Source organism: Antechinus flavipes, chromosome 2, assembly GCF_016432865.1.
Source record: "Antechinus flavipes isolate AdamAnt ecotype Samford, QLD, Australia chromosome 2, AdamAnt_v2, whole genome shotgun sequence".
NCBI lineage: Eukaryota > Metazoa > Chordata > Mammalia > Dasyuromorphia > Dasyuridae > Antechinus > Antechinus flavipes.
Genome location: NC_067399.1, coordinates 277,063,513 through 277,090,403, shown reverse-complemented (window position 1 = coordinate 277,090,403; position 26,891 = coordinate 277,063,513). Strand labels below are relative to the sequence as shown.

At 37.8% G+C, this 26,891-nt stretch overlaps 2 protein-coding genes across 2 annotated transcripts; one reads left to right on the top strand and one right to left on the bottom strand.

Moving 5' to 3' along the window:
- Positions 1-1,410: 1,410 nt before the first annotated feature.
- Positions 1,411-6,035, top strand: ELL3 (elongation factor for RNA polymerase II 3). The gene is made up of 12 exons (XM_051977214.1): positions 1,411-1,625; positions 2,288-2,454; positions 2,777-2,812; positions 3,254-3,366; positions 3,458-3,647; positions 3,740-3,840; positions 3,960-4,035; positions 4,523-4,685; positions 4,767-4,809; positions 4,916-5,087; positions 5,271-5,315; positions 5,393-6,035. Exons 2-12 carry the CDS (start codon positions 2,323-2,325, stop codon positions 5,498-5,500), a joined length of 1,179 nt encoding a protein of 392 aa, XP_051833174.1. The 5' UTR covers positions 1,411-1,625; positions 2,288-2,322; the 3' UTR covers positions 5,501-6,035.
- Positions 6,036-6,778: 743 nt separating this feature from the next.
- On the bottom strand, positions 6,779-26,769 carry PDIA3 (protein disulfide isomerase family A member 3). Its single transcript, XM_051977213.1, has 13 exons — positions 26,448-26,769; positions 18,890-18,968; positions 17,401-17,518; positions 16,302-16,409; positions 14,884-15,013; positions 12,399-12,515; positions 11,925-12,050; positions 10,837-11,019; positions 10,016-10,124; positions 9,130-9,255; positions 8,455-8,534; positions 7,934-7,991; positions 6,779-7,214 (listed from the first exon to the last, which is right to left on the bottom strand). The coding sequence occupies exons 1-13, from the start codon at positions 26,621-26,623 to the stop codon at positions 7,104-7,106; spliced, it is 1,521 nt and encodes a 506-aa protein (XP_051833173.1). The 5' UTR covers positions 26,624-26,769; the 3' UTR covers positions 6,779-7,103.
- Between the last annotated feature and the right edge of the window lie 122 nt (positions 26,770-26,891).

Sequence of the window (26,891 nt, the reverse complement as noted above, 5' to 3'; positions counted from 1 at the left end):
AGCCAAAAACAAAAAGGCTTCCACCAGTTAGAAAGCACCAAATCAATGCTACATAGCTTGACAACTTAGTCATTTTTCAGGCATTTCACCTTATGGTCCTCTCCCAGCCTATCGCTACCTAGCCTGCTGCCCACTTCCCCCACCCCAGCACAACTGTTTGAAAATACTAAGTAGGGAAAAAACAAACACCAAATCTACTTATGCCTCCCAGGAGACTCCTTCCCATTCTCCTTTAAACTGATTACTGTTCTGCTAATGGCAATGACAGGACCTTAATGTTTAGATGATCTTTACGCTTTCTATATATGAAGCAAGAACTGGTCAGTATTTAAAATTGAAGATGATAACAGCTAGGATTTACATGTCACTTTAAAGTTTGCAAAGTGCTTTACAAATACTACCTTATTTGATCCTTATAACAACTGAGGGAAGTAGGTACTAGCTACCTTTTTTACAGGTGGGAAAACTGAGGCAACAGTTTTAGGGTTTTTTGTTGTTTGTTTTTATTAAGGGAGTTATCCAGCATCATACAGCTAGTAAGTGACTGGGACAGCTTCTAAACTCAAATCTTCCTGACTCCCAAGTGCTTTACAATTACTATCTCATTTGATCCTCACCACAACTCTGGGAGGTACTATTATCCCTATTTTGCACTTGAGGAAATGGAGGCAAACATGTTACATAATTTGTCCAGGCTCAGAAAGCTAGTAAGTATCTAAGGTGGGATTCAAATTCAGGTTTTTCTGATTCCAAGGCCAGCACTCTACCCTCCTGCACAACCTAGCTGCTTGATTCCCAGGTCAGGGCTATCTATGCAACATTGAAAGATACACTGGACTCTAAATTTAACATTTGCCTCTTTATATTTGCTCAATGTTCCCTATATGTGGGATGTACACATCTCCAATGTCATTTCCTTAGTAAGGCTTTCCCTAATCCCACAGATTACCTTGTAGCTATGGGTCTGTGTACATTATATCCTTCCTAGAACAATATAACTTGAGGGCCCAAACCTTTCTTTTCTTTATATCCCTAAAGCCCCACATTGTAGAGTATAATAAACATTTGTTGAGTTGAAGATATGAATGTCTACAGGGTGAGGCAGGAAGATCCAGGTGGGTGGAGAGCAGGAAAAAAAACAGGCATGAAGGTACTTGTAAGGGAACAGAAAGCAGGAGGCAAAATATCTGGATTACGACTCCTTCACACCTGGATGGTTGCCCTAGACCTGGCTGAACAGTCCAGTCTTTAAGTCTCCCTCAACCAAACTTCTATCCTCTAGGACCCCCAACAGTTTTAGTTTGTCTCAGGAATAAAGCCCTTTGCTTCTTCCACTAACCACTTGCAAACCAGCCTGTTCTCTAGGGAAGAAAGCTGAAACTAAGCCTTGCCTTGCCGGTACAACAGGTCTCTAGTGGGGAGTGGCCTAAGCCAGGCAGGATTGTCTCCTTCTTCCCAGGCCACTCATCTCCGGAACCCTTCACGTCTCACACCAGACCCGCTTACCGGTCAGGTACACCCAGCCAGCAGCGGCGGAAAGGCTGTCCACACTACCCTTCCCATTCTCTCCCCGAGGGCCCAGCAGTTGCTCCAGCCTTGGGGAAAGGCCCGGCTCAGGACTTCAGGTAGCAGCTTCTGGCATGGCGTGCCGGGCAAGAGAAAACGGACGGGTCGGGTTTTCGTGCTTGGGATCCTAGCGGGACTCTGAGGTCAGGACTTCTGACCTGCCATCTTCTAGCCCTCTAGGGGCTCATTTTAGCTTCCTGAGCAGCGCAGGTACTTGTCCTATCTTTAGGTCCCTCTTCTCCCCAGCCCTTCACCTCCACCCTCTGCGGCGACCTCAATCCCCTAGGAATGACGGCAAGATAAAACTCGGGAGATCCACAATAACGAGACTGAGAAGAGCTAAGCATTTTGTTCAAATTAGGCCAAGGAAACTGAGGCAGGAACGAGGATTTTGCTTTAAAAAGCTGACTCTACCAGGACCCCTTTGCTCCTCCTTTCACTCTTTTTTTAGGAACTCTTCCAGAGTCCCTCAATGTCTAGTCCCTTCCTGATCCCACCGCTTTCAGGCCAAAGATGCAAGACTTTCCTTCACTCTTTGGGAGGAATAGATTGAGGGATCAGGGATTCTAGCATGCGGGCAGGGGCCTAAGAGACTTGGGGGCGGAGCCTTCGGAGAGGCGGGGTCAAAACCAAGGGGCTGGACTGGGTTGGGCAGGGATAGGTGGAGCTGGCAGAGACAAACTGGAGCGGAGTGGTGATACTAGTGGTCCTACTCCTGCAGCAGCCTCGATTGCTCTTGCCTCCAGTATCACCGCCATGGCGGGGCCACAGGAGCCTCTGAGCGGGAGACTGCGGCTCTCTTTTACTCCTGGTCCACGAACTAGTCTCCTACTACTCCGACTCAACGATTCAGCTTTGCGTGCGCTACAGGACTGTCAGCGGATACAGGTGCGAACCCTTCTCCATAGTCGATCCGGGACTGGTTCCCAATCATCCCGAGGTCTTTTTCTCAATCCTACACTCCCATTCAGATACAGGCTTCTCTACAAGCTCTTTAACCCTTTTAGCACTGGTCCTGGACCCCCCGGCCACACACCAACTCCCTACCCCCAAACCCTGCCTCCCACTCCTCTATGGACCCAAGGGTGCGGAAGACTTCTGCCGATCCCCCACTAGTCTGAGCCACTTAGAAGGCAAGTATCACAGATCTCCTTACAACGGGGCTAAAGACACTTCTTGGTCCTCAGCTCTCCCTCCTTGTCTCCCTCAGGCCCAACCTGTGATCACCTTCCGGGGCAACCGAGGGGTGAGTGAAGGACTGACTCTTTAAGTTTTTGAAGGGTATGGGAGCAAAAGGGCGTTGCCGAGGATATGGTACTAGGGAGTTTTGGCTATGCCACAAAGCGATCAGAGAAACTGGAGTGGCACCACAACTAGACCGCCTTCCCTCTTCTGGTGCAACAGCCTAACCTGAGCAGGCATCGAGGCGCAAAGTCTGCCTCTGTGTAGGCACAAGGCTCCGGTGAGGTGGGGGGAGGGAGACAGGAAGGACCCTAGAGATAGAGGAAGCCTGTGCTTCCAGAGGGAGCTCAGGTCCAGCTGCACTTGGTATCACTAACAAGCCCCCAGGGACTCTAGTTCCTTGTCACAGGCCAACTTTATAAGTCTCCCTAAGTGTTTACTCGAGAAGTGATGAGCTTTAGCTTTTGCTCTGAAGGGAGACAACTTATTAGGTTTATTCTTTCAGTACCTGCGACTTCCCGGCCCTGGCTGTTCCTGCCTCTTCTCTTTCATAGTGTCCCAATGTGGAGCAGATGGGCCAAGAGGTGGGCTGGACCTTGTGCGCCACCGCTTAGGCAGGTAAATGGACGTACATAGCATGACAGAAGGAGGACTTTCGATGTTGAATCCTTTATATACTTTGCTCCCTCTTTTTTCCACTCCCCTTCAGATCTGGACCAGGCCTGCTTCGATGCCTTGGTCCTCTTCGAGAGCGAATTACTATCTGCTCTGCTGTAGATTCTGTACCAGTATCATCTTCACTTCAGGAAAATCAGCAGGGTGAACGTGCTAGGGACGCAGGGAACCAGCAGAGCAATGGATTGCATGTGGGACATCAACCACAGCTGTTCGTAGAAGAGGTGAGGCCCGGAGTTAAGGGGTATTACAATAAAAGATCTGGAAGCCTAAGAGTGAAGGGGCTCCAGATTGACACTGCTGCCTCCAACCTCAGGCATCACCTTCCCCCAAGGTGCTGGATCCTCTGGAGAACAGTCAAGAGGTACAGCCTATTCCAGGATCCTCAAGAGATCATCTGGCAGAGTGGGTATTGAGGTACTTGGGAATAAAATGGGAAGGGCAAAAAGGAGAGGCAGTATTGGCAACAAGAAATCCAAAAGCACTCTTAAAAAAAATTTAAGTTCCAAACTAATTACTTTTTTCTCACACTATAGGGACTCAAGTCCTCACCCTACAAAAGGACCAGATCAGAGGCCCTCTTCCTTGTCCAGCCAGAGGCACTTGAACATGGTGAGTGATTATTTACAGGGTCATATATTTAGAACTGGAAGAGATCTGAGGTTATCTAATTGACACTCTCATTTTAAAGGGGAAACTGAGCCCCAGAGACATTTCAAAGTCAGAGACTATAAATGAACTGAGTTGAAACAGGTCAACTCCAAATTCAGTGCTGTTGATCCAGTGCCACCTTGAATAACTTACAGCAACATAGTGCTTAAGAGCACTTTTCTCTGATGACATAAGCATGGTTACAGTTTTACAGATAGGGAAACCAAGGCTCATAACACTTTGATCTTCAAATACTTTAAACTCTGCTTCAAGAATTAATCCTTCCCATTTTGTTTGGAAACTGCAATGAACCTCTTGGGAGTTTTAGGATATAAACTTCTACTGTTCTTCAACTTCAGAATTCTATCATGTGGTACTAGTTAAGAAGAGGGAGGTATCTGGTAGGGCTAAGTCTGTTTTGAAAATCTGGATTTTAAATTTCTCTTAGAAGCGACACCCCTCTCTAGATCTACCAGAACCAGAGGACAAGAGGCCCAGAGCTCCCAGCACCCCACAGGAGCTTCCCAGTCATGATCCACAAGAAGAGGGAGAAGAGTGGGAACAAGACCACAATGCAGGTGCCAGACAGGAACACAGATCCTTACAAGCAGGTAAAATTTATGGGGGTGACAGTTCCTGCAGTGTTGAGAGAGAGAGATACCTTTTCCTTTCATAGTCCATTTCTTCACCAGGCCTAGAACCACTGCTTCCTGGAGAAACACCAGACTATTTCCTGTGAGTATATTATCTCTTCTGTACTTGTTCCTGAGTGACCTTACACTCCTGTGGCTAGGGAGTGACATTTGGGGACAGTAGAGTGATGATTTTATGGCTTTGGCAGGCAATATGGAGTCATCCATAATACTGAACAGTGTCGTGTCTATGAGCAAGATTTTGAAGCAGATTATGCAGAGTATCGAGCCCTACATGCACGTGTTGGGGCTGTCAGCCGAAGATTCATGCAGTTGGGAATGGAGATCAAAAGAGTACAACGAGGCACCCCAGAACACAAGGTAAAAAAAAAGCCTTTTCAAAAAACACCCAAAAAACTCATTAACTAGTAACTGACTCACTAAATGATTATTTTGGGAGAAAAGTTTACACTGTATATAACAACAACAAAAAAGTTATTATCTCCCTTTCAAAGAAGTTGAGGGTCAACTTAGGGCTGTTCATGTTTTTTCTTTTTGTTTCAGGTGCTAGAAGACAAGATAGTCCAAGAATACAAAAAATTCAGGAAGGTATGACTAGGGCTGGGGTAGATAAAGAAAATTTGGAAGCAGGGAAATAATCTAAGATACTAGTTTTGTCTCTGCAGCGGTGTCCAGGTTACAAGGAAGAAAGACAGCGCTGTGAGTACCTGCATCAGAAACTGTCACACATCAAAAACCTCATTCTGGAGTTTGAGAAAAATGGAGACAGCTGAGGCTGCCAGGAGAGCCTCAGGCCTTTTGTCTGGTGAGATTTTGATAAACAGGGTGACTATGAAACAAATGATTTAGGCCTATGACTGAGATCACTGATGATGACTCTGGGGGGGATGGAGAGGAAATAGCAGGTGCTCCTACAAATCCTTGAGGGGTTTGGTTCTCATTGTTACCAAGATATTTACATTATCCCGTGCTAGACAGGTTATGTTGGCCTAGTACCAATTTTTTCCAGCTGTGCCCAAGTACAACAGGGTTTCGTCATGATTGCCACAACTCTGATAACTCAAGAGATTAAAACCACCTCGAAGATAGAATACTAAGGAAACAATGGCTAAAAACTAATTTTATGATCCCTTTGAGAGACCAGAATAACAGCTACTTGGGACCTGTTTACAACCTCATTTCCTCTCAAATGTACTAAGGGAAAGGGCTCTACTATAGCCCACGTGGAGATAATGAGAATGTTTAGAGATTTCTTTACAAATACTATAGGAAAATAAATGATGACTGCTCCTGTGTGGTCTGTACAAATTGATCTGTTGTCAAATATTTTGAAGAGGGGACAGGTGTTTGAGGAGGGGTATAACATTTGCCATCTACTTAACTCAAACAAAACTAGGTTCCTGAAGAAGCCAGTCCCCTTTCTAAGAATAATTACATTCTTCAAGTCAGAGTCTCTAGGTATCATTTTTGAGTGATATGAAAACTATGCTGAGGAAGGAGTATCTTAGGTTTTACCCATAAAAACACCGATATAATAAACTTGCACATTATCCATAGCAAATTAAAATGTTATCACTTAGGTACATGCTTTTTTTATATAGCAATATGGCAAGAGGAAAAGGGATGCCCTGAGAATATTATGACCATCACCAATTTTAACAAATAAAAGAGGTTACTGTACCACACCCCAGGCTGTAGAATGCATAGAACTGCACCCATATTAGTGTCAGCAGTTCCACTAACAGTCTGGAATAAACCCCAAACTCAAGCCACACCCAAACTCAGGAACTGCAATAGCAGAATATTCTAGGGCTAACAGCAGCCCTAGGGAAGTATAAACAAGCAATGGTCTCAGGTGTTTAACAAGGATAAATAGCAACCTACCCATAGGGCCTAAGAAGAATCCATGAATAATCTTTGATAATCACCAGAAAAGTGTCTGTAAACATAGGGACAAATCTGGCTTTACATCAGATTAGTTTTCTGGTATGGGGTAATGCTTTAATCTAACTGGCAATATTACCTCTCCATTTCCCCCTATCCCCAAGAACTTTGTTTAAAGGGGGTTCATTTATTGTCACTGTTCCAAATGTACAAAAAAAATTAGAAAATAACCCCCAACTCAACTCCCTTTCCCCTCCATATTCCCCCAACACAAATAATCCTCCCCCCACCCTCCATACCCCCAAACCACAAACAAATATCAACTGGTCCTGGTGTTTCCATTAACAATGCACCTAAAGAAACAGCTTAGAGAAAATTAAACAGGATTCAAACGGCATCCACGCTGTCCCACTCATCCCTAGGGCAATCACTGACTACCCCATCTCTGGTAAAAGAGTCCTTATACAAAGTGGTCTGTTTTTGGCTGCTACTTTAGAGATCTTCTTCTGCCTTCTTCTTTTTGGACTTTTCCTCTTGGATCACAGGAGGATTTGTAGCTTCTCTTTGTAGGTAGTTAATAAAGTCACTAACTTCACGGCCACCCTGAAAATAAAGAAAAATTATCTAAAAATCTAGTTTTACTTAAAACCTCAGGGAGGATCTTTTTCTTTCCAACACAAAGTTTGATTCAAAGCTAAGCAAGAAATTTACTACCTAGGCAATTGGGAATCCCTTTAGGTGAAAGGGGGGAAAAAAGAGCTTCTATCTTATCCTCAGATGAAGAATATGGAAACATTAAAAATGTTCTTTTGTTTTTATCTAACAATACTGAAAAATAATTGCTTTTTTCGTAGTCTTATTTATACTCTGAAGAAAAGCACTTTGGACAGGTGGGTAGGGTAGGTCAAAACAAAAAGGAAAAGGGCTTTAACAAAATATTTCTTGTTTAGATTTTTTAAAATTACCCTTTTTAGTGATCATCTAAAGTAAGGATATTTTCCTCTCTCTTCCTTCCCCTGAATGGACTAGCATCCATCTTGTAAACAACTACCACTTTCATTACATCTCCCCCCTTCAATATGAATTCTTGATACAATTCTATAGTAAGAACATTACTGATTCCATCCTAGGGCAGGGATGTAGGAAGAAGATAGCGTCTTGGCTGTTCAATTTTGGGATGTCAGACCAGACTGGATTTTAAAAATATTAATGAAAAATTAAACTGTTTTTGGCAGAGTGATGCATAAACCAGCATTATCATTATTATTTTCTTCAACTATGGCTATAGGTATATTTGGGGAATAAATATATTAGGTACTCACTTCATACTTCCGTGGATTCTGTTTACTATTGGCTGGAGAGAAGTAGATGGTAGGGAAGCTGGGGAAAGAATAGAATGTCATGAAGGCTTTAGAAAAACCCTGCCAAGATCCTTTCCTAACTCTATATATCCTGGAAATGATACTCTTCATGGTCTCTTATCCTACAAGCACTGGCAACCAAATTATACATATTAAGTCAAAGAAGAACTCATATAATACAGTTTAAAATACTCAGCATACAATGGAGAACTCTGAACCAGAGTAGAAAGTATTATAACAGGAGATGTGTTTTGACTTGGTATATACATTAATAGTACCTTTATCATAATAAGAATTTACAGTGAAGAAATATAGATGCTAAGATAGAAAACTGAGTATAAAGTCTTCAAAATCCTATTTGCCACATATACATACAGCTCAAAGCCAGGAATTAATCATCTGGGCAAATGTTAAGAAAGTATCCTTATCAATTTCAGTATTTTGAAATATTCATTCCAATAGTTAATTTGTAATCTACTTACCCTCTGACTTCATATGGAGAAGGCACATCATTGGCAGTTGCATCCATCTTTGCTATGACAATATTAGGATCTTTGCTGAGCTATATAAACAACAAAAGTTTTTTAAGTTCCTAACAAATTCCAAATTAATGACTAACAAGCAGACTCTTAAGTTACATTTACAAGTTCCTGGGAGAATATTCATTCAAACCATGGTAATGAAGTTTATGTCAGCTTAGAACTCCTAGTTTGTTTTTTTGGGGGGAGGAAAAAAAAGGAAGACATGACAGAGAAACTTACTTGCCTCTCTCACCTCATTAGCTCATCCAATAAAGACCTGAAATGTCTAAACTTCAAATCTAACTGGCCTAGATAAGTAGCTAATTATATGGACTAAGTAGGTTAATTTAGAGGAAGAACCTATTATGTCCAGAGGTTAAACTGACTCTGAAATTACAGGTTACCTTTTTCCAAGTTTAAACCTAAGCCTGAAGAACTCAAACATATAACACAAGTTGAAAGAGCAGACAAAATCTGAATCATTCAGCAAAGTGAGGCAGTAGTGGGCAGTCACAAGAAATATGACGTTTAAGTCAAAATATTTTATCAGGTACTAAATACACTTGAATAGCCAAGAAGGATAGTCCTCAAAACTTTTAGCTCAATGTTAACTTTCAGAGTCAAGTCCAAACATACCTTTTCTCCCAACTCTTTGTACTTGGGCTCCAGATTTTTGCAGTGACCACACCAAGGGGCATAAAATTCTATTAGAACATCTTTATCAGTATTCACAATTTCATCAAAGTTCTCAGCTACCACTATCTAGAAAAAAAAAAGTTTTTAAATGAATATTTTCCAGTTATTAAGATAAAAAATACTAACAAATATTTTTACTATGTTTAACATATATTGGATTACTTGCCATCTGGGGAGAAGTGGGGGAATTAGAACACAAGGTTTTGCAATGGTTAATGTTGAAAAATTATCCATGCATGTTTTGAAAATAGCTTTAAAAATATATATATATCCAAGACTACTTTAATTTTGGATATGTGAAGAAACAATCCCTGTCACAGAAGATACTAAATTGACCAATTACTTTCAAGATTGCCAAATGAACAATCTTCATGAAACATTAAAAATCCACAGTCAGGAATATTTTAATTTTCAGGAAAAATCTCTCCTCCATGCCTTTCAATTTCTCATACAGGGCACTCTCTCTACAACCTGACAAATACTGCCTATACGTGTTACAAAAGAGCTCATGGTAGCAAAAAAATATCAAAAGTACTGTTTCATACAGTATAATATCCCAAAGGGATTTGTAATCCTGATCTTAATATCTAATCCATTAGAAAGGGGGTATGCTCCTAAGCTCACAAGGCAACATAAACTCAGTTAAAAGATCATCTTTTTTAGACTTTTGTGGACTCAAGACTAAAATAAATTTTAGAGAGGATTGTCAAATCTCCACTGCTAAGTATAAAAGTGATCTTGGCAATGCCCTTGGTTATACTCAATATAGTTTTATAAATATGAGAGGCAGCTTCACATTAGTTTGGTCAGACCCAATAGCTCTCACCTTCACAGGTCCATCATTAGTCTCTGGGATAGGTTCAGACTTTAAGTATCTCCTCAGGTTGCCATCAAAGTAATTCTGCAGGAATCTCTCAAGGGCCTTCCCATCACGGCTAAAGGATAGAAAGACAAAATTAATACTCTTGTAACCACAAGAATCAGCTTTATAAACAGTTTTCAGGGACAGCTCCTCTTTCAGCTTTGATTCAAAGGCTAGCAGAAGACAAGAAAACCAAAAAGCAATATGCCTGCCTCTCAAACAGATGGAAGAACTAGTGATTAAGACAGGGAAAAACCTATAGCCAGTTGAGCTTTTATTATACACTTCTTTTATTTCCAGGATACTTAATGTAGATTAGAAAATTTGCAGAAGAGAAAAACTAGGGATTTTTATGTAAAAGAACTATTTGCTATTACCCAGTCATTAACCTGTTTAGCTAAATTACACTTAACCCTAACCTACTCTAAAACCATGGAATCAAAGTGAAAATAACGTTTAGGTTTACTCTTGTGTTGGACTATAAAGCTCTCAGACTAAGTTTACATTATGTCAAAAAAAAGTGGATGAACAGGGAGAAATCTAAAATTGACTCAAAAGAGAGTGTGGATGCAAAACTGCTATTCTCTATGTGTTGCTTCTGCTAAGTAAGACGAACTGCCTCTATACAGTTATTTAAATAGCTTAAGACTAAGTCCTTGTGACCAGTCATAACTGAATAATTCTTCATTCTACTCAGGTACTCTTCCCTTTTGATTTTTCAATAAATATAGGTTTTCATCTTCCCTTTTCTACCCCACCAAAATCAAAATAAATCACAAACTTACGAAAACTCTTCTTGCATAACATATTTTTCTCCTTTTGCAGTTTTGATAGCAACAACAGGCACCTCTCCAAAGGTCCTTTCCAAGCCAAATTCAGAAAGTTCATGGCTAAAAGTTTTACGACTAGCCACAGCAAAGTTGAGTCTCTGCCCTGCTTCCAGGAATTTCTTTGCCACCATCATTACTCTGTTTAGAACAAGAGATATTTAATAGGTTAACACTTTGAAAGTTAGTAGCCAAGTGACAAATCTACAAGTCATGGTTTGATGTTCTTCTAAGATCACCTGATTCCAGAACACATTAATTCTAATTCTATTCTGGCCTAGAAAGTTTAACATGTCATCATTCAACTTTGCTATTAAAGGGCAGCGGTATCACAGGCCTGGAGTCAGTTTGAACTCAAGATCAAATCTAGCCACAGACCCTGAGCAAGTCACTTAATCTCTGTCTGCCTCAGTTTCTCCATCTGTATAATGGAAGTAGTAATAGTTCCTATATCCCAGAATTTTTGTGAAAATCAAACTGTAAAGTTATATAAGGCCTGGCATAGAGTAAGCACTATGCGCTATTAGCTACTAACTTAATTTTGTGATGCTGAATTAATTCCTACTGGCTTTTATTACATTATGTTAAGACTCAAATCTTTCTCAGAAAGAGTCACTTATCAGCAATAATCAGAGAAAGGAACCTTCTTGAGGGGAGGAAAATCACAAAAAATGGGTTATGTATGTAAACACACCTTTAATTTTCTTTTACAGAACAAATTCTACTGGGTTTAGCTTTTTTCCAGACAAACTGCTGCCTGGGCACATCATTCCCATTTTTCACTTCAGTCAAAATAAAATCAACTTAACATACATACAGTGTATACTGGAGTCCAGAAATAATTCTAACTCCCTCAGCCTTGGGGAGTGGTATTAGTGGTGGTGATTCTCCAAGACTGGAAGACTTAAGAAAAAGGTCTAAGGGACTGTGATCTTAATAGAATGTATTTGAAAGTCATTTATATAAATATATCCAGAGCACTGATAGAATTTAAAAGAAAAAAAATAAAAGATAGCTATGATCCCATTTTATTTTTTGTTAGTTACCTGTTTCTCCAGTAGTTGGATCCCTTAGCATTCATTTCATAATCCACATCATAGTAAGCCACGAGCAGATCCTTGCCCTGGAGTAGATCTTTGTTGTCTTCCGTCATGTGAGGGCAAATACCAAAGCTAAAATAAAATAATCCATCATAATGGATTATTTGGAAGGAAACTAAAACACTCATAAGTGGCAGTATCTCAGTATTTATTTTATTTGACTATCCATAATTGTAATGTATTTGTTTTTCTTGTTTTTTTTTGAATGGGGGGGGGGGGGGGAAGGGGAAGAGTATTTAGAATTGAAAATAAACTGAATTGTTAAAAAATTTTAAAAAAAGGAAAAATAAACAAAAATATGTAGTATATGCTGAACCACACAAAGGTCTAGATGTTTGTTGGTTTCACATGGACTTGACTGGACTACTAAAGCATAAAGTAACTAAGACACCTGAATCAAGTTATTATGGAAATACTTACATGTTTTCCTGGATAAATTTTTTAATTTTGCCACTGGTTATCTTTTCCTCTGTATATTGTACAGTGTTTTCCTCAAATTTGTTAGCCAGATGTGGAGGCCGGAACAAAGTGATGCCCCTAAAAGAAAAACAATGCCAAATCAATTAAATTAGAGGGGCTGAGCTAAAAATGTTTTATTCCTAAGCTGTGCTTATTGCAAAAGTTACTGTAGAATGGAAATATAGCAACTTTACACAATCACATCGTATAACAAAACAAACAAACAAAAAAAACCCAAATCAAGTTATCTGATTTTGCTGCCATCACTTAAAACTATTTCTTGGAGTATATGACTTTAAGAACATAGTTGTTCCCCCTGCCCCACCTTCAACTCTCCTCAGTGGGAGATCACAGGTGTGACTCTAATCAGGATACAAACAGGTTGGCAATTATAGGCACAAAGTGTAATTACTATGTCTACTTATTATCTGGCTATCAAGAAAAATCAATCTTCACTTTTTGATTTTATATTATATCATTTTTATTGCCTAACCAAAGTTTCTTATCATTCATTTGCTCATTCCTACTCTCCTTGCCTGAAGTCTTACTTTTTTTGAGTATCAGAGATATAAATATAAACTTATTTCAGTTTTCATACCAAGTTTTTTTTTTAATTCCTTGATTTCTACTTCCAGGGTCCTGAATTTCAAAATTCACCTAGTCCAATGTGCTATCTTAACAAGAAGCTCTTTTATTATATACCCAATCAGGAATCATCCAGGTTGTATTTTAAGACTTCTAATGACTTAGAACTCACTAACTCCCTCAGAAAGCAATTTTTCTTTTGAATGGCTCTAATTAGTCGCTCTTGCTAGCATCAAATCTAAAACTGCTCCACCATCCACCTCTTGTAGTTTCGAAGCCAAGCAGAGCAAATTTTAATTCCATCTCTATATGATAATCATTATGGATTATATCAATTCTCCAGGCTACACATGACCCCACCCTCCAGTTTAGAAATGTCCTCCTTAATGACACTCTTAAAGAAGTCTAGAATACAGAAAGACCACCACCTTTCTGATCTTTGACACTGTAACTCTATTAATGTAATCCAAGATCACCTAATTTGGTTGCTGCTTTTTTATTGCCATACCTCCCTTCTGACTTATACTGAATATTCATTAGCTTTTCCAAATTGCCATCTATCTTTCCCATTTGGGGGGGTTAGAAAATAAACTTTAGGATTACATTTCATCTAATAAAATACAATTCAACATTCTTGTACAGTCAAGATCTTTTTTGGATCCTGTCATTCAACATATTGGTTATCAAGTAAGCCACAAATAGATCCTTGCCCTGGAATGAATCCATATTGGTTTCCTTTACACAACTTCAAAACAAACAAAATAATATTACTAACTTCAGCAGTCATGTCACTTGGGAAAAAATCCCCTCCTAGTTTTGTCTCATACAAATCTTCTTAATAAGCTTGTTACCTGTATTTTTCTCCAGGACAGTGGTGTTTCTTTTGTTTTTGGTGGGGGTGGGGAGGAAAGAAAGGAGGCAAAAGAAGGATAGTAGAAACTAGACTTGTAGTTTAAATCAGAGTATAAAGGATCTACCAATGCAGATCAATCAATGTACAAAGTCTTAATGAATTGAAAGGTTAACTGACTTGCCCTAGGGTCGTAGAGCCAGGAAGACTAATAAGAGGTTGGATTTGGACCCAAGTCTCCCCAAGGCCAGCTTTCTACCCACTATGCCAGGGCTCCTTAAACTTTTTCTACTCTCAACTCCCTTTCACCCAAGAAAACTTTAAATGATCTTGGGTATATAAATATATAAAATAGGTATACAAATCAAACATTTACAAATAAATCATAAATTTGAGACACTGCTCAATATTAAATTACAAGTCATACCTCTCAAAAGAGAAAGAAATGTTAAACAGCACAAGGCCTAGTCAAGACCCCTGGAGACCTCCCAAACTGACTACTACTGACTATTTTTTGAGTCTAATTATTCAATCAGTTTCAAATCTACCACATTCTACTTTATATATATTTGCCACAGTAACCTTGTTTACTAAAAAGAACTCAAAGTCATGGATACAGTGAGAAATATTTGGTATATAAAGCTGAAAATAAAATTCCTCCCTGAAAAGGTTAACTTATCACTTCCCTATCATAAGGTATTCTCATTAAATATCCTGGTGAGAGATTAGTAATAATACTACACTGTATAGGAATATCTACATAGCAAGTACAAGGGAATTCCACTGTCAGTAAGAAAATAAGCTTATGCAGAATAATTCAGGGGAACCAGTACATCAGTTCAGTGGACAGTAACCTCCTTGATGATAGTTTACCTACACAATCTTGTCTAAGGTGTAGAAAATTAGTTTTTCAAGTCTAACCATCTGGAAAAACTGACCATAAACAATGAAATTTCCCATAGTATCAACACCTTGGCCATTAGAATTGATTATATTTCTTAAGTCACTTACTCTCCATCAGGATCATACTTCCTCACCAGAGCATCGACGTTAGTATGTGCAAAGCGGTAGTTTTCTCTCAAGTTTGTAGCAGCTTTTAGGAATTCTGAGTGAGAGTCACTGAGTAAGTCACCAAAGAAACCTATATAGGATGAAGAAAAAAAAGTATCAAGAAAAGTACAGAGAGGCACTATAAACAATTCTAACTTAGACTGTTTTCTCATTTTCAAAAAGAGAATAAACATGACAAGATTTCATTCTGTTGCAGACAATTAAGATTTACATTGATATACACCTGAAAACCCACAAAATTGTTTTCAATTCCTATCTATACATACATTTTACAATACATCTTTACATAAATGACACCAATATTTGTGGTCCAGCCACTGTCCTCTAAGAGACAGGCAGAATCCATAAAATCTCACCAAGAATTTATTTTCACTCAAATTCATCTGTGGTGCAACAGGCACAAAAAACCAGAATGTTCCATGTATTACCAAATGACCAATTTGATAAAGTCACATTTGAAAAATCTCAAATATCCTGAGAAAATTAAAACTATAAAAGGGAAGCAGCTGAGAATGCCATGCCACTTGGTTAGGTACTACCTCTCTTCAATGTCACTTTTTAAAGTTTTTCTGACTTCTTTCAAGACAATATAAAATCTTATTTATCCTAGGAGGCCTTTCCCAGTTCCACGCCCACAATGAGCTACAAGTACTTTCCCCAATCAGAGTATCTTTTAATTACTCTGTATCTTATATCTACCCAATTATTTATGTTATCTTAATAAACTCCCAAAGTTCAGATATGATTTTTTGTCTTTAAAAAGGTATCACTAGGGCTCAGAACAGCATCAGTCACATAATAAACATTAATAAATACCTGTTGACTGACTAAAGCTGCATTATAAAAGATAAAGTATTCTGCTGGAGGTACCAAAGGACCTGAGTTGTCCCAGCTTTCTCAATGCTTTATTTAATTTTGGATAAATCACTTTATTTCTTTAAACCTGAGTTTCTTATAGGTGCTGAAATAGACAGGCTCCAAAATCCATTCTAGTTGTAAAATATTAAGCTTCTATGTTTTATCTAACATATATAGGATTGTTTGCCATCTTGGGGAGGGGGTGGAGGGAAGGAGGGGAAAAAAATTGGAACAGAAACGAGTGCAAAGGATAATGTTGTAAAAAAAAAAAAAAATTATCCTGGCATGGATTCTGTCAATATAAAGTAATTATTAAATAAAAATTAAAAAAAAAAAAAGAAACTAAAAGTATTACATCTTGATACCTAGACTAAAATAAAGTTTGTACAAAAAATAAAGAAGTATTAGGACTTTCCTTAGCTACATTAACTTTACTGCTCCTCTAATCAACTTAGTTTTTTACTCTAATTTTGTTCTATGACCAACTTTTCAATACTCACCAACCACAGAAGCAGTTTTGTCACTAATGAACTTCTCAAAATCTTCTGCACTCATAAGAGGAAGTGAGGCAGGTCCTGCCTGCTTCTTCAGATGACTTACAATTCCATCTTGGAAGAAAAAGTAAAAGTTCACAGCAAAGTAATGAGTTTAATTAAGTACACCATTTTCTATTAAAACTGAAACTTCAGTAAGTGTTTATCACCTTCAAAAGAGATTTAAGAATCATTAAAAGGAATCATAGATCACATTTAACATGGCAATAAAATAGTAATATGGCTCATTATTACACATAGATTCAGAAATGTGGGTCAAAACATAGATCATATAGCTAGCTATATATGGTAAAAAGTTGATAATTAAGTTGGCACTTGATAACAGAAATGTCACACACAACAGCTTGATCAGATGCAGAAGTTAAATACTCAAAACAAAAATCAACAGACTTGTAAACTTTCCATTAGATGAAGAACTGTGAATTTGCCACAGAACAATTTATTAACCATTCTACTAGTGACATCCAAAGTATTTTATACCTTTACTCCCAAGATTTACAATTATTTTAAAAGAAATAAAGAGTATTCTTTAAACACTTCATAAGCTGGGTAGTTATCTGAGTTTTAAGAGACAATAAACAGTAACAATATCAATAACTAAAAATATATTTTAAAGTTATGTATTATATAACCTAATTTTACATGAAGAAATGGTATGTGTATGTATTTACATTCCCCATAATGGAAAAATTCATTACTACTTTAGATTCAAAAGCTCAGCTGTCTTTGACTCACTGTCTTTGCTCATTTGAAAAGGCCCAGGAGGAAAAAATTATTTTAAGACTATTGCTCAAACTTAAGTTTAAGCACTTCCCACATTAATGTTTATTCTAAGATCTTTTAGTGTGTCAGTGTGTATGCCTTGCAACAATGAAACTTTTAAAATAGCCAGAGCTTAAGTAAAATTTTAATTATATGAGAATTTTCAGTTTGAGAAAATAGAGCTAGTAAAGTAAGTTTCCACCAAGGAGGGGGAAAAAAAAAGGAAACTTAATGACAAGCACAATAAGTACAATGTTACCAACATAAAGTCCAATTCCCTTACCAGCTGTCCGGGGGCCATCATAAGCACCTGACTCTTCACCATTTCTAAATATTTTCAGGGTAGGATAGCCACTAACTCCATACTTATTACAGGTATTTGAGTTGGCGGTACAGTCAACCTAAAAATACAAATATATCAAATACATATTTTAATAGGAAAAAAACAACCCGATTCTGAATTCCCCCAAAATTTGAGTCCAATTGACCTCTCACTTTTAGAGCCAATTCAATGGTCAGGTACAACAGGGTTAAGCAAATTCAATTTACCTAAGAAGTATTATAAAAAGGCACTACAATTTCAATTCTGACCTTCGTGCGATCCAGTCTATATTATCTTCAATGATTAAATGTAATAGCTGACTATGTTTAACTAGTTAAATTTGAACACAAGTATAACAAATTCTGTAGAGCACAACTACAACCACCTTGTAACATTCCCCCCCAATCAAGTCAATTTGAGATGCATCACCTTTGCTTTCTGGTTAAAATATTACTTTTAAATATTTAAAGGGTCAATATCTGTAGTCAATCTTACCACTTAGTTTGGGTCAAGGCTACCGGTCAATCCTTTTAATCTGATGCTAAATTTAATATGGTTGACCACAGAAGTTAAATACTCAAAATGAAACGAAACATTAGTCAAAAGATGTGTATGCTGTTCAATAGATCCAAGAGCTGTGAATATGCCACAGAACAACTAACCACTTCACTCATTTCTAAGAGTGACATCAAATATTTAAGCATTCAAAAACTTGAAGTATAAATGTTATCATGAAATCTTCAATTAAGTCTATTTATCACCAATGAACTATTCTATCCTCAAAACAACCAATTATCACCAAGAATGACTTAGTGTCCTGATTATTTCCTGAGTTCTCAGGACTTGTATCACCTATTTGATTTGTAGTAGTTGAAAGAAATGATACCATCCATTTCACAACAGTCCCTTTAACTCTGACATTTTTATCTTCATTTCCTTCCAGGGTACTTTTCTACTCCTCTTGTTCTAACACATGCTATACACCATTTTTTCTACTTAGTGCCACTTGGTTCTCTTAGATAAGAAATTTTCCTCTGCTCTTAAATTATTAACCACTTTCTCACCAGTTGTAATTCGCTTATTTTGTGGTCCTTAATGTAATTAACAATTGTTTTCTATAATTTTAACATTAGATCATTTTGCTGATGTCTCAAATTCAAAACACAAAATTAAGGGTAGCATGTTATCACCAATTTCTAGTAAATCATTTTCATTTACACTATTTTTGTGATTATGTGATAAAGGTGTGCTTTTATCCAAATGAACCAATATAACTTTCTTGTTCCTATGCAACATGGAGTACAATCAATGATAAACTTGCTTACATAGCAATACTGAGGTGACAGTAGAATAAAAATAGCATTTCCTAGCACCTTAGCCCTAGAACCGAAGGACTAAAATTTCCATAGTATCATCACAGTCATTTATTGCAAAATCTAGTAGCGCTCACCTTTGCCAAAGGAACTATTCCTTTTAACCTGGTTGCTGCAGCTTCATATTCTGGGGCAAGCCTCTTACAATGTCCACACCTAAAAAAGAAATAGCCAATGTTCAATGTGATCATTGTAATATGGTAAAAGAACACTGGATCTGGAATCAGAGAACCTGAATATGAAGATCAGCTCTATCATAAAAACTGTATGATTCTGGATGAGACGCTTAACCTTTTTAGGCCTCAGTTTCCTCCTTTCCTAAAATGAGAAGGTTGTATTTAATAATTTTTGTTAGCTTTTGGAGTAGCTAGGTGGTACAATGGATAGAGGGCAGGATCTAGAATCAAGAAAATTCAATTTCCTGAGATTTAAATTCAGACTGCTGCCCTTTGTTCTCAAAGTGGAATAATCAATGACTTCAGGAAGGTGATATCATGATTTACAAGTGAATTTGAGTGAGGCAGGGCTATTCAAAGTTAGCAGTCTCACCCTTTCCTCAAAAACTACCAGGATTGTCCAGTGCCAAGATATAGATTATGAAGACTGGAAATAGCCCCATGGCATTTTTAAAGCCAAGGTCTCAGTTTGTCTGGGCCTGAGACACTTAATAGCTATGTGACCCTGGACAAGTCACTTAACCCTGCTTGCCTCAGTTCCTCATTGCAAAATGAGCTGAAGAAGGCAACAACAAACCATATAAAATCAAGAAAATGCCAAAAGGGCTCAGAGAGAGTTGGACACAAATGAAAAATGACTTAACGAGAAAATGTTAACTTATGATCCTATCAATTTGTTAACGTGGTCCTCAAATCATCTCCAACCACTGAAAAGAGTAATCTACTACATAGTATTATTAACCCATTTATACTCATTACTCTAAGAATACAGCAGAGTTCCCAAAGGAAAAGGGCTATATTTGAGGATGATGCCACAGAAGTGGCAAAAAAGCATCATCAAAAGCAGCATGAAGAAGTAAATGAAGAGAAAAACTTAAAAAGTCTTAAAAGTCAATCATCTTTGTAGATGTTGGATCAGTTTTACTGAAACGGCTTCTTCTCCCCTTTCTTTTTCCACTCTATAGAAGAAATGTTTTTTTGGGTTGGGAAGGTACAGGGACATATATGAAGGTGATGTATAAAGAGGTAAATATATGAACAGAATAAGAGTGATATAAAAACAAAATATGTCCATTTTTAAAAGCTGATCCTGACATATCCTGGTAGAAGAACTGTGAAAGTGTGATTTTGATCTTTTATCTAAAGGAGAGAGGACAATATAGCAATATCAAAAAATAGCTCCAAAGGAGTTCTTCTGGTTGTAAAAATATAATTAATAGACCTGTAATAAAACTGAGCGGATTGTTATTAAATGTGCTTATTCCTCCATTACTTTAGTCAGGTAGTCAGTAAGAATTTACTTATTGCTTATTATGTGCCAGGAACTGTGATAAGAGTATCAAAAAGGCCAAAAAAAAAAAAGACTGGGGCTCACAATCTAATGAGGGATAAAAGCAAACAAATGTATACAAATTATACATAGGATAAACAGGAAATAATTAATGGAGAAAAGGAAGGATTGAAAAAGGCTTCCTATAGAAGGTAGAATTATATAGTTGGACTCTGAAGGAAACCAGAGAAATCAAAAGACAGATAAGCAGAAAGAACATTCCAGAAATAAGGAATAACCATAGAAAATGCCCAGATCAGCAATGTAATGTTTTGTTCATGGAACAGCAAGGAAACCAGTATCATAGGTTTGAATGGAGGTGTAAAAATTATCAAGTAGCAAAGAGTTCTCTGAGCTGGGTAAGTACTGGGAAATGGGGTGAAAAAAGGAAGAGATAATAACTGACATAAGGGAAAAATTAAGGTACTGGCCTTCTTTTGCTGCTCCTGTCATTGTACTAGAATAACATGACCCAAGTCCTCACCATATCTTTTCATAAGACTTTCAGGATCAAGAAGTTTCTTGAAATAAGCAGAAACAAATTCATTACCACTCCTCAATGGATTCACATGGAAACTGAAAAGATCAAACAGATCTAATGAGATAATGAGCCCCAAGCTAGCTTATAAAGAATTACCAGGATGATTATATACAGACCCAACTCCAAATACCTAAATGTAGCCTTTCTGATAAGAAATGCTACAACTTCCTAATTTTGGAAGCTTTTTGCTAAGAAGGAGCAATGAAGATACTTATTTTATTGTAAAAACTTAAAAAAAAACTTTTTTCATGCATTAAAATAGTAAGTAAAATAATCTTTTGGGTTTTTTTTTTTTTAAAGAAAAAGAAAATTGGGGCAGCTAGGTGGTGCAGTACATAGAGCACCAGCTCTGAAGTCAGGAGGACCTGAGTTCAAATCTGCTCTGAGACACTTAACACTTCCTGGCTGTGTGATCCTGGGCAAGTCACTTAACCCCAATTGCCTCAGCAAAAAAAAAAAAAAAGAAAAGAAAAGAAAAAGAAAATTAAAGCAAATTATGATCAGTTTGCAGAATCAGAGATGATCTTGAGATAGAAGAGTGCTTATAGATTATATATTCCTTATTTTAAAGAAAAGTGATATCCAGAAAGATAGTGACTTGCCTGAATTTGGGTTCTAGATTCAATGCTTTGTACCAAGGCCACTGTCTCAATTCCCATCAAGACTTCAACAACAAACATTACATTACATTATACTAGCAATAAACACTCAAAGAGTTTTCTATCTCACTTGGGCTTTCAGTATGGCATTAAAAAAAAACAATGTATTCAAGTCTGTCATCCTTGATTTCCACTCTACACTGCTCACCTGACCTGGCTATAATCAGAGAAGTTGTACTGTCAAGTAATTCTGTCCAGTGAACAATTAGGAACACCTGCTCCTCTGCCCCAAGGGTACTCCTAGAACCCCCAACTGTACAGTGAAATCAGAGGAGCAAGGTACACTTACCAACTTCTTTTCATAATGAGCTGAACATTAATAATCAAAAAGTCAAAGGAATTACCAAGGGATTACTCAGAAAAGTTGATAATATTTTAACACTTCCCCCGATAAGAGCAGAAACAATTAGGAAAACAGAAAGACAAAACAGTAAATGAAAACAAGATGACCACCATTATTAGCCTCAATTGCCTATAAATCACTAAAGAAATCATGATTCACCTTAACTTTCAAATATGTAGACTATTCTAAATATAAATGAGATCACATAAAACAACACTTTTGAAATAATGATCATGAAACTTTACTTAAGAGAACATGATATGTAAAGGACTGCTTGCCATTTGGGGGAGGGGGTGGAGGGAGGAAGGGGAAAAATCGGAATAGAAGTGAGTGCAAAGGATAATGCTGTAAAAAATTACCCTGGCAAGAGTTCTAGCAATAAAAAGTTATTAAAAAAAAAAAAGAGAGAACATGATATATGAAATTATAAGACTGGATCAAATAACAAATCTATCCTATTACATCTGCCTTTTGAAATGCACTTTTGAGAACCACTTAGAATAATTAAAACCAACTAGGGCTATTCTTTGAAAATGAGTTTTAAAATAACCAATTATCAATTTCCATTAGAATAAGCTAACTTTAAACCCCCTCAGAAAGTACTAATATTAGACTAGATAAAAACGGGATGAAGTAACTAATATCAAAATGGAATTTAACAAATTACAAACCCAAGATCATGAATTACTTGGGGAAAACTGCCTATATGATAAAAATTGCTGGGAAAACTTGAGAGTAACTTGGTGGAAATTAAGTTTAGACCAACATACTACATCCTGTGCCACAAACTCAAAAAGTGTTTTAAAAATGAATCTAAAAGGTCACATAAAATCATGTCCCTTTCACAGACACAACTAGGGGAAGGATTCTTAACTGTTGAACAAGGGATAGAGTCAATCACAACAGGTAGTTAATTTTTAAATTTAAACAAAAATTTATATTACACATAATTAAGGAGGCACAAGTGAGACAACTTTTAAAAATTTCTTCTTAGCCAGAAATTCATTTATTGTTTCACTCAAGTCAAATCTAATAGTCTTAATAAGATTTTTAAAGGGTACTTTCAATCAAAAAGACAAATATGCATATTTACAAACATTTATTATCTCTGAATTATAAGCCACTAACATTCCAAGATTTTTACTACATAGAATGTTTAATATTTTACTGGTTATACTTTGCCAAACTAGGAAAGCTAAATAGGTACTTGGAATTCTGTCTCATGAGACATTCTATTCATTTCAATAAGAAGGGTTTTTTGTTTTGTTTTGAATGTTTGAGTGCAGAACACTAGGTCCTTGAGGGTAAGGACTATTTCTTTTTCGTCTTTTTATCCCCATCTGGCACATAGTAGGTGCTAAAATGAGTGAATTTAATTGAATACAGGACTGAGTAAGGACTGGAGAGATACAAAATAAAAAAGATACTTTAAGAAATTTACAATTTCATTGAAGCAAGACTCAATGTATCCATAAGTGTTACAGGATGTTGTTCAGAAAAAGAATAAAGTAGAAATGAATATAGCTTGTTCAAAGCATCATGGTATCAGATTTTTAGAGCTCAAGGGATGTTGGGTCAATGACTTCTTGTATGTTGGGTCAATGACTTCATCTAACAAGGCATTAAAAATGAGAAAATTGAGATTTAAAGTCATTTGACAAGCTTCATAGGAAGAGTCAAAATTGTAAACCGAAATCTTTGAGTAGAAATACATTGCTCATTACACTGTTCCAAGTAATATAAATACATTTTCCAATGTAAACTTTCCAATTTTTAAAAACTTTCTTAGCATAATCGTTTCAATTGCTACCAATACCTATTTTTTTTAGTCCTGATTTTTCTAAAAGAAATTTAAATAGCTACTTAATTGCTTACAGAAACAGAAAGAATGATATAAGGAAATTTCAGTAGGACTTTACCCTTACCTTCTCAATAAAGTTACTAACTCTTTATTAGGAATAAATTCCAATGTCAGTCAGTGAAAAGAGACTAAAAAAGAGGGAAAGTGAATGAGAAATTCACAAAATAATAGTAGTTTTTGCTGAAGATAAGCCTATTTTACTCTGCTAATAAACATTTAAGACTTTAGTAATAATAAGGCAGTTGTTGACATTTATATATCACTAAAGTTTGCACTTTACAATTACTATCTTATTTATTCCTCCCATAGAACTATGAAGTTCTATCCATTTTACACATTAGAAAAGTGAAACAAAATGGTAGCTAGTTGGATGTGTTTATGAACACACTACTCAATATTTCCAGCTGAAAAATTTTAAAACATTATTTTAATAATTTGCATTGAAAGTTCCATATAGGTTCCATTTAGGCATCAGAACAATTCAAGGATAATTACTTCAAGTTGTACATAAATTTTATCTTTTCTGATGTTATCTTCTACCAATTAAAAACAGACACCACAGAATGAATCCCCACCCAAGTTCCTGGGATAGTTTAGTGCATGATGGGAGATGTAGTCCTTAGGAAAAGGAATTAAATAGTTTATGGAAGAAAGAATGCCTTCAATTTGTAATAGAATAGATGCCATCAGATATCAGTTAGAGGCAAACCTTATGTTTTACACTGAATACCTTCCACAAGGCAGAGAAGGGCTCTGAACACCTAAATACATATAAGGTTTTCAAAGCCATCAGAACAAATGAATACAGAAAACTAATTAAAACAATTTCTGCTTTGAAACACAATCCAGAAAATCGCTTTTGATGTTTAAACCACATTAGAACCAAATTTTGATAGTTTCCCCGTTTCAGAGGAGAGGAGGACTATATGTTAGGACTCAGTAACATAGGCGGTATGGCATATTATAAAGAGCTAAAGTCTAAGAGTCAATATGACAGACATGCATGTGACATGGTCAAGTCTCTGTTTCCTAATTTGTAAAGTGAGGGTAAATAAGCCATAAAAGTTTTTTTGTTTGAAGCATCAAATGAACTCATGTATATGAAAACACTATGCATAGTCAAGAATTATTCAAGAGCTGGGCATTTATCATTAAACTGAGAACTATTATTCCTTAAGGACAATATATTTGTAGAACTTACAAAGAATAGATAATAATCAACGTGCATTTTTTATTAATGCTTGAAGTTTGCAACAAACATGAGACAAAGGGAACACCCCTTCTTTTAAAATGAGGAATCTGACTTACCCATGGTTATAGAGGCAGTAAATTTTGGAGCAAAAATTAGGTTAAATGACTGTGTCCCACAGAGGTCTTTCTGATAAAGCTTGATACCATCAATTGATAAGTGTGAGAGTACAATAGTTTTACATATTTTAAGGCAAACTCTGAGTCACAGCAGGATCAGATTAAAAACTAACCCTTCTTTAAAAAGTACAGCAGAATTGCCTGGAGCAATCACTGAATGGTTCAGACTTGCCCAAGGTCACAAAGTACCTCTTTGTGGGTCACATTAACCTACACTGAATAACCACAAACTACACTTGTATGAAACAGTCATGTGCCCAAGGAGTGAGTGAACTACTAGACATGGGCAATGCGATAAATGTGAATAAATCAAATCAAAGAGGTCAAGTGATAGAAGTATGGATTTGTTATGTTAGCCTTAGGAATTCCAGTTAGCCTTTGCAGGATGTTTCTGGGGAAAAAAAGAAAAAAAAAAAAGGTAAAGAGTTACTGAACTTACTGAACTAGCTACTCTGATTTACAATAAGATTTCCCTCATCGAAATCCACATTCCTTGGTAGCTGTGACTAGGGCTTCCAACCAATTGAAAAAGATTCATTCTCTTCCAACAGCAAGTACTGTACAAACGCAAAGGTGCTACTCTGGGAGTTTCTTACAAATATATCACCAATTTACTTCAGCAATTTTTACCTAAAGATAAATTTCTGGCTTTTTCCCCACCAGCTCCTTCCTAAATCTCTTCAGTCAAATAACGGGAACAGGGAGGAAATGTTACACTTCTCAAGCCTTTTCCAACTCAGCAAAAGGCTCTATAAACAAACATTCACTTCATATTTATTATACTGGCCAATAAAGACCTTAAAAACTACTCGGGACTGTTCTGCAGCCTGAAATGACCTTGGTATGAAATCAATGACTGCGGGGAGTGGGGAAACAAGAGGAAGAAAACATACCAGAGACCCAAAGGCCTTTTCTAAATGGGATACATGCCTACCAGCATGTTTTCTTCAACTGTTTCATTTATAGCAGGAAAAAGTTACTAAACGAAGTGTACGTAAATGAATTAGATGGGACTACACGAGGGGAACGGAAATTGACTAAAGCACTTTGCAAGGAGGAAGTGCTGCAACAACGCCGTTAAAGTGGTCCTGCCCTGCGCGCCCAGCGAGGCCCCAGAGGCTTCTCCCCAGCCCCCACTCGTGGAGACTCGGACCAAAGGGGTGGTGGGAACTCTGGTGTCAGGCCCGGATGGTCTATCTCCCGGGAGGCTCCTCCAGGAGTGGAGATTGCGGACTCAAGCCCAGGATTTGCAGGCGTGGCGGCCGCGACTAGCCTCGAGCTCCCGGCCTCCCTGCATCCCTCCGCCCCCAGCCCGGTCCTCTCCCGCGGGTCTCTTAGTAAGCTCCGGTCTCCTCACCAGGGTGCGAAGAACTCCACCAGCATCAGGCCGGCATTGCCCGTATCGGCCACGCGCCGCTCGAAGTTGTCGTCCGTGAGCTCCAGCACATCGGAGGTGGCGTCAGAGGCCGGACAGGCCGCTGCTAGGAGCAGCGCCAGACCTGGGAGCAGAGCAAGGCGGCGGCGCATGGCCATGGCGGCGAGCGGAATTGGCGAGCAGGGTCACGGCAGGAAAGGAAAGGGGAGGGGGTAGGCGGGTAGGACCGGTCCAGGCGTTGTCTCAGCAGCTATGCGGGAGACAGCTCGCGTGATATGCCTCCAGAACCTCGCGCAGTCTGAAACCAGCCGCCCCGGCAGCCGGAAGTCCCAACCCCCCACCCGGAGCTCGTGCCGCAGTGTGGCAGCTCTGGATTGGCTGTGATCGGTTGGGCTTGAGCAGGCTGGGGCAACCTGGTAACCGCCG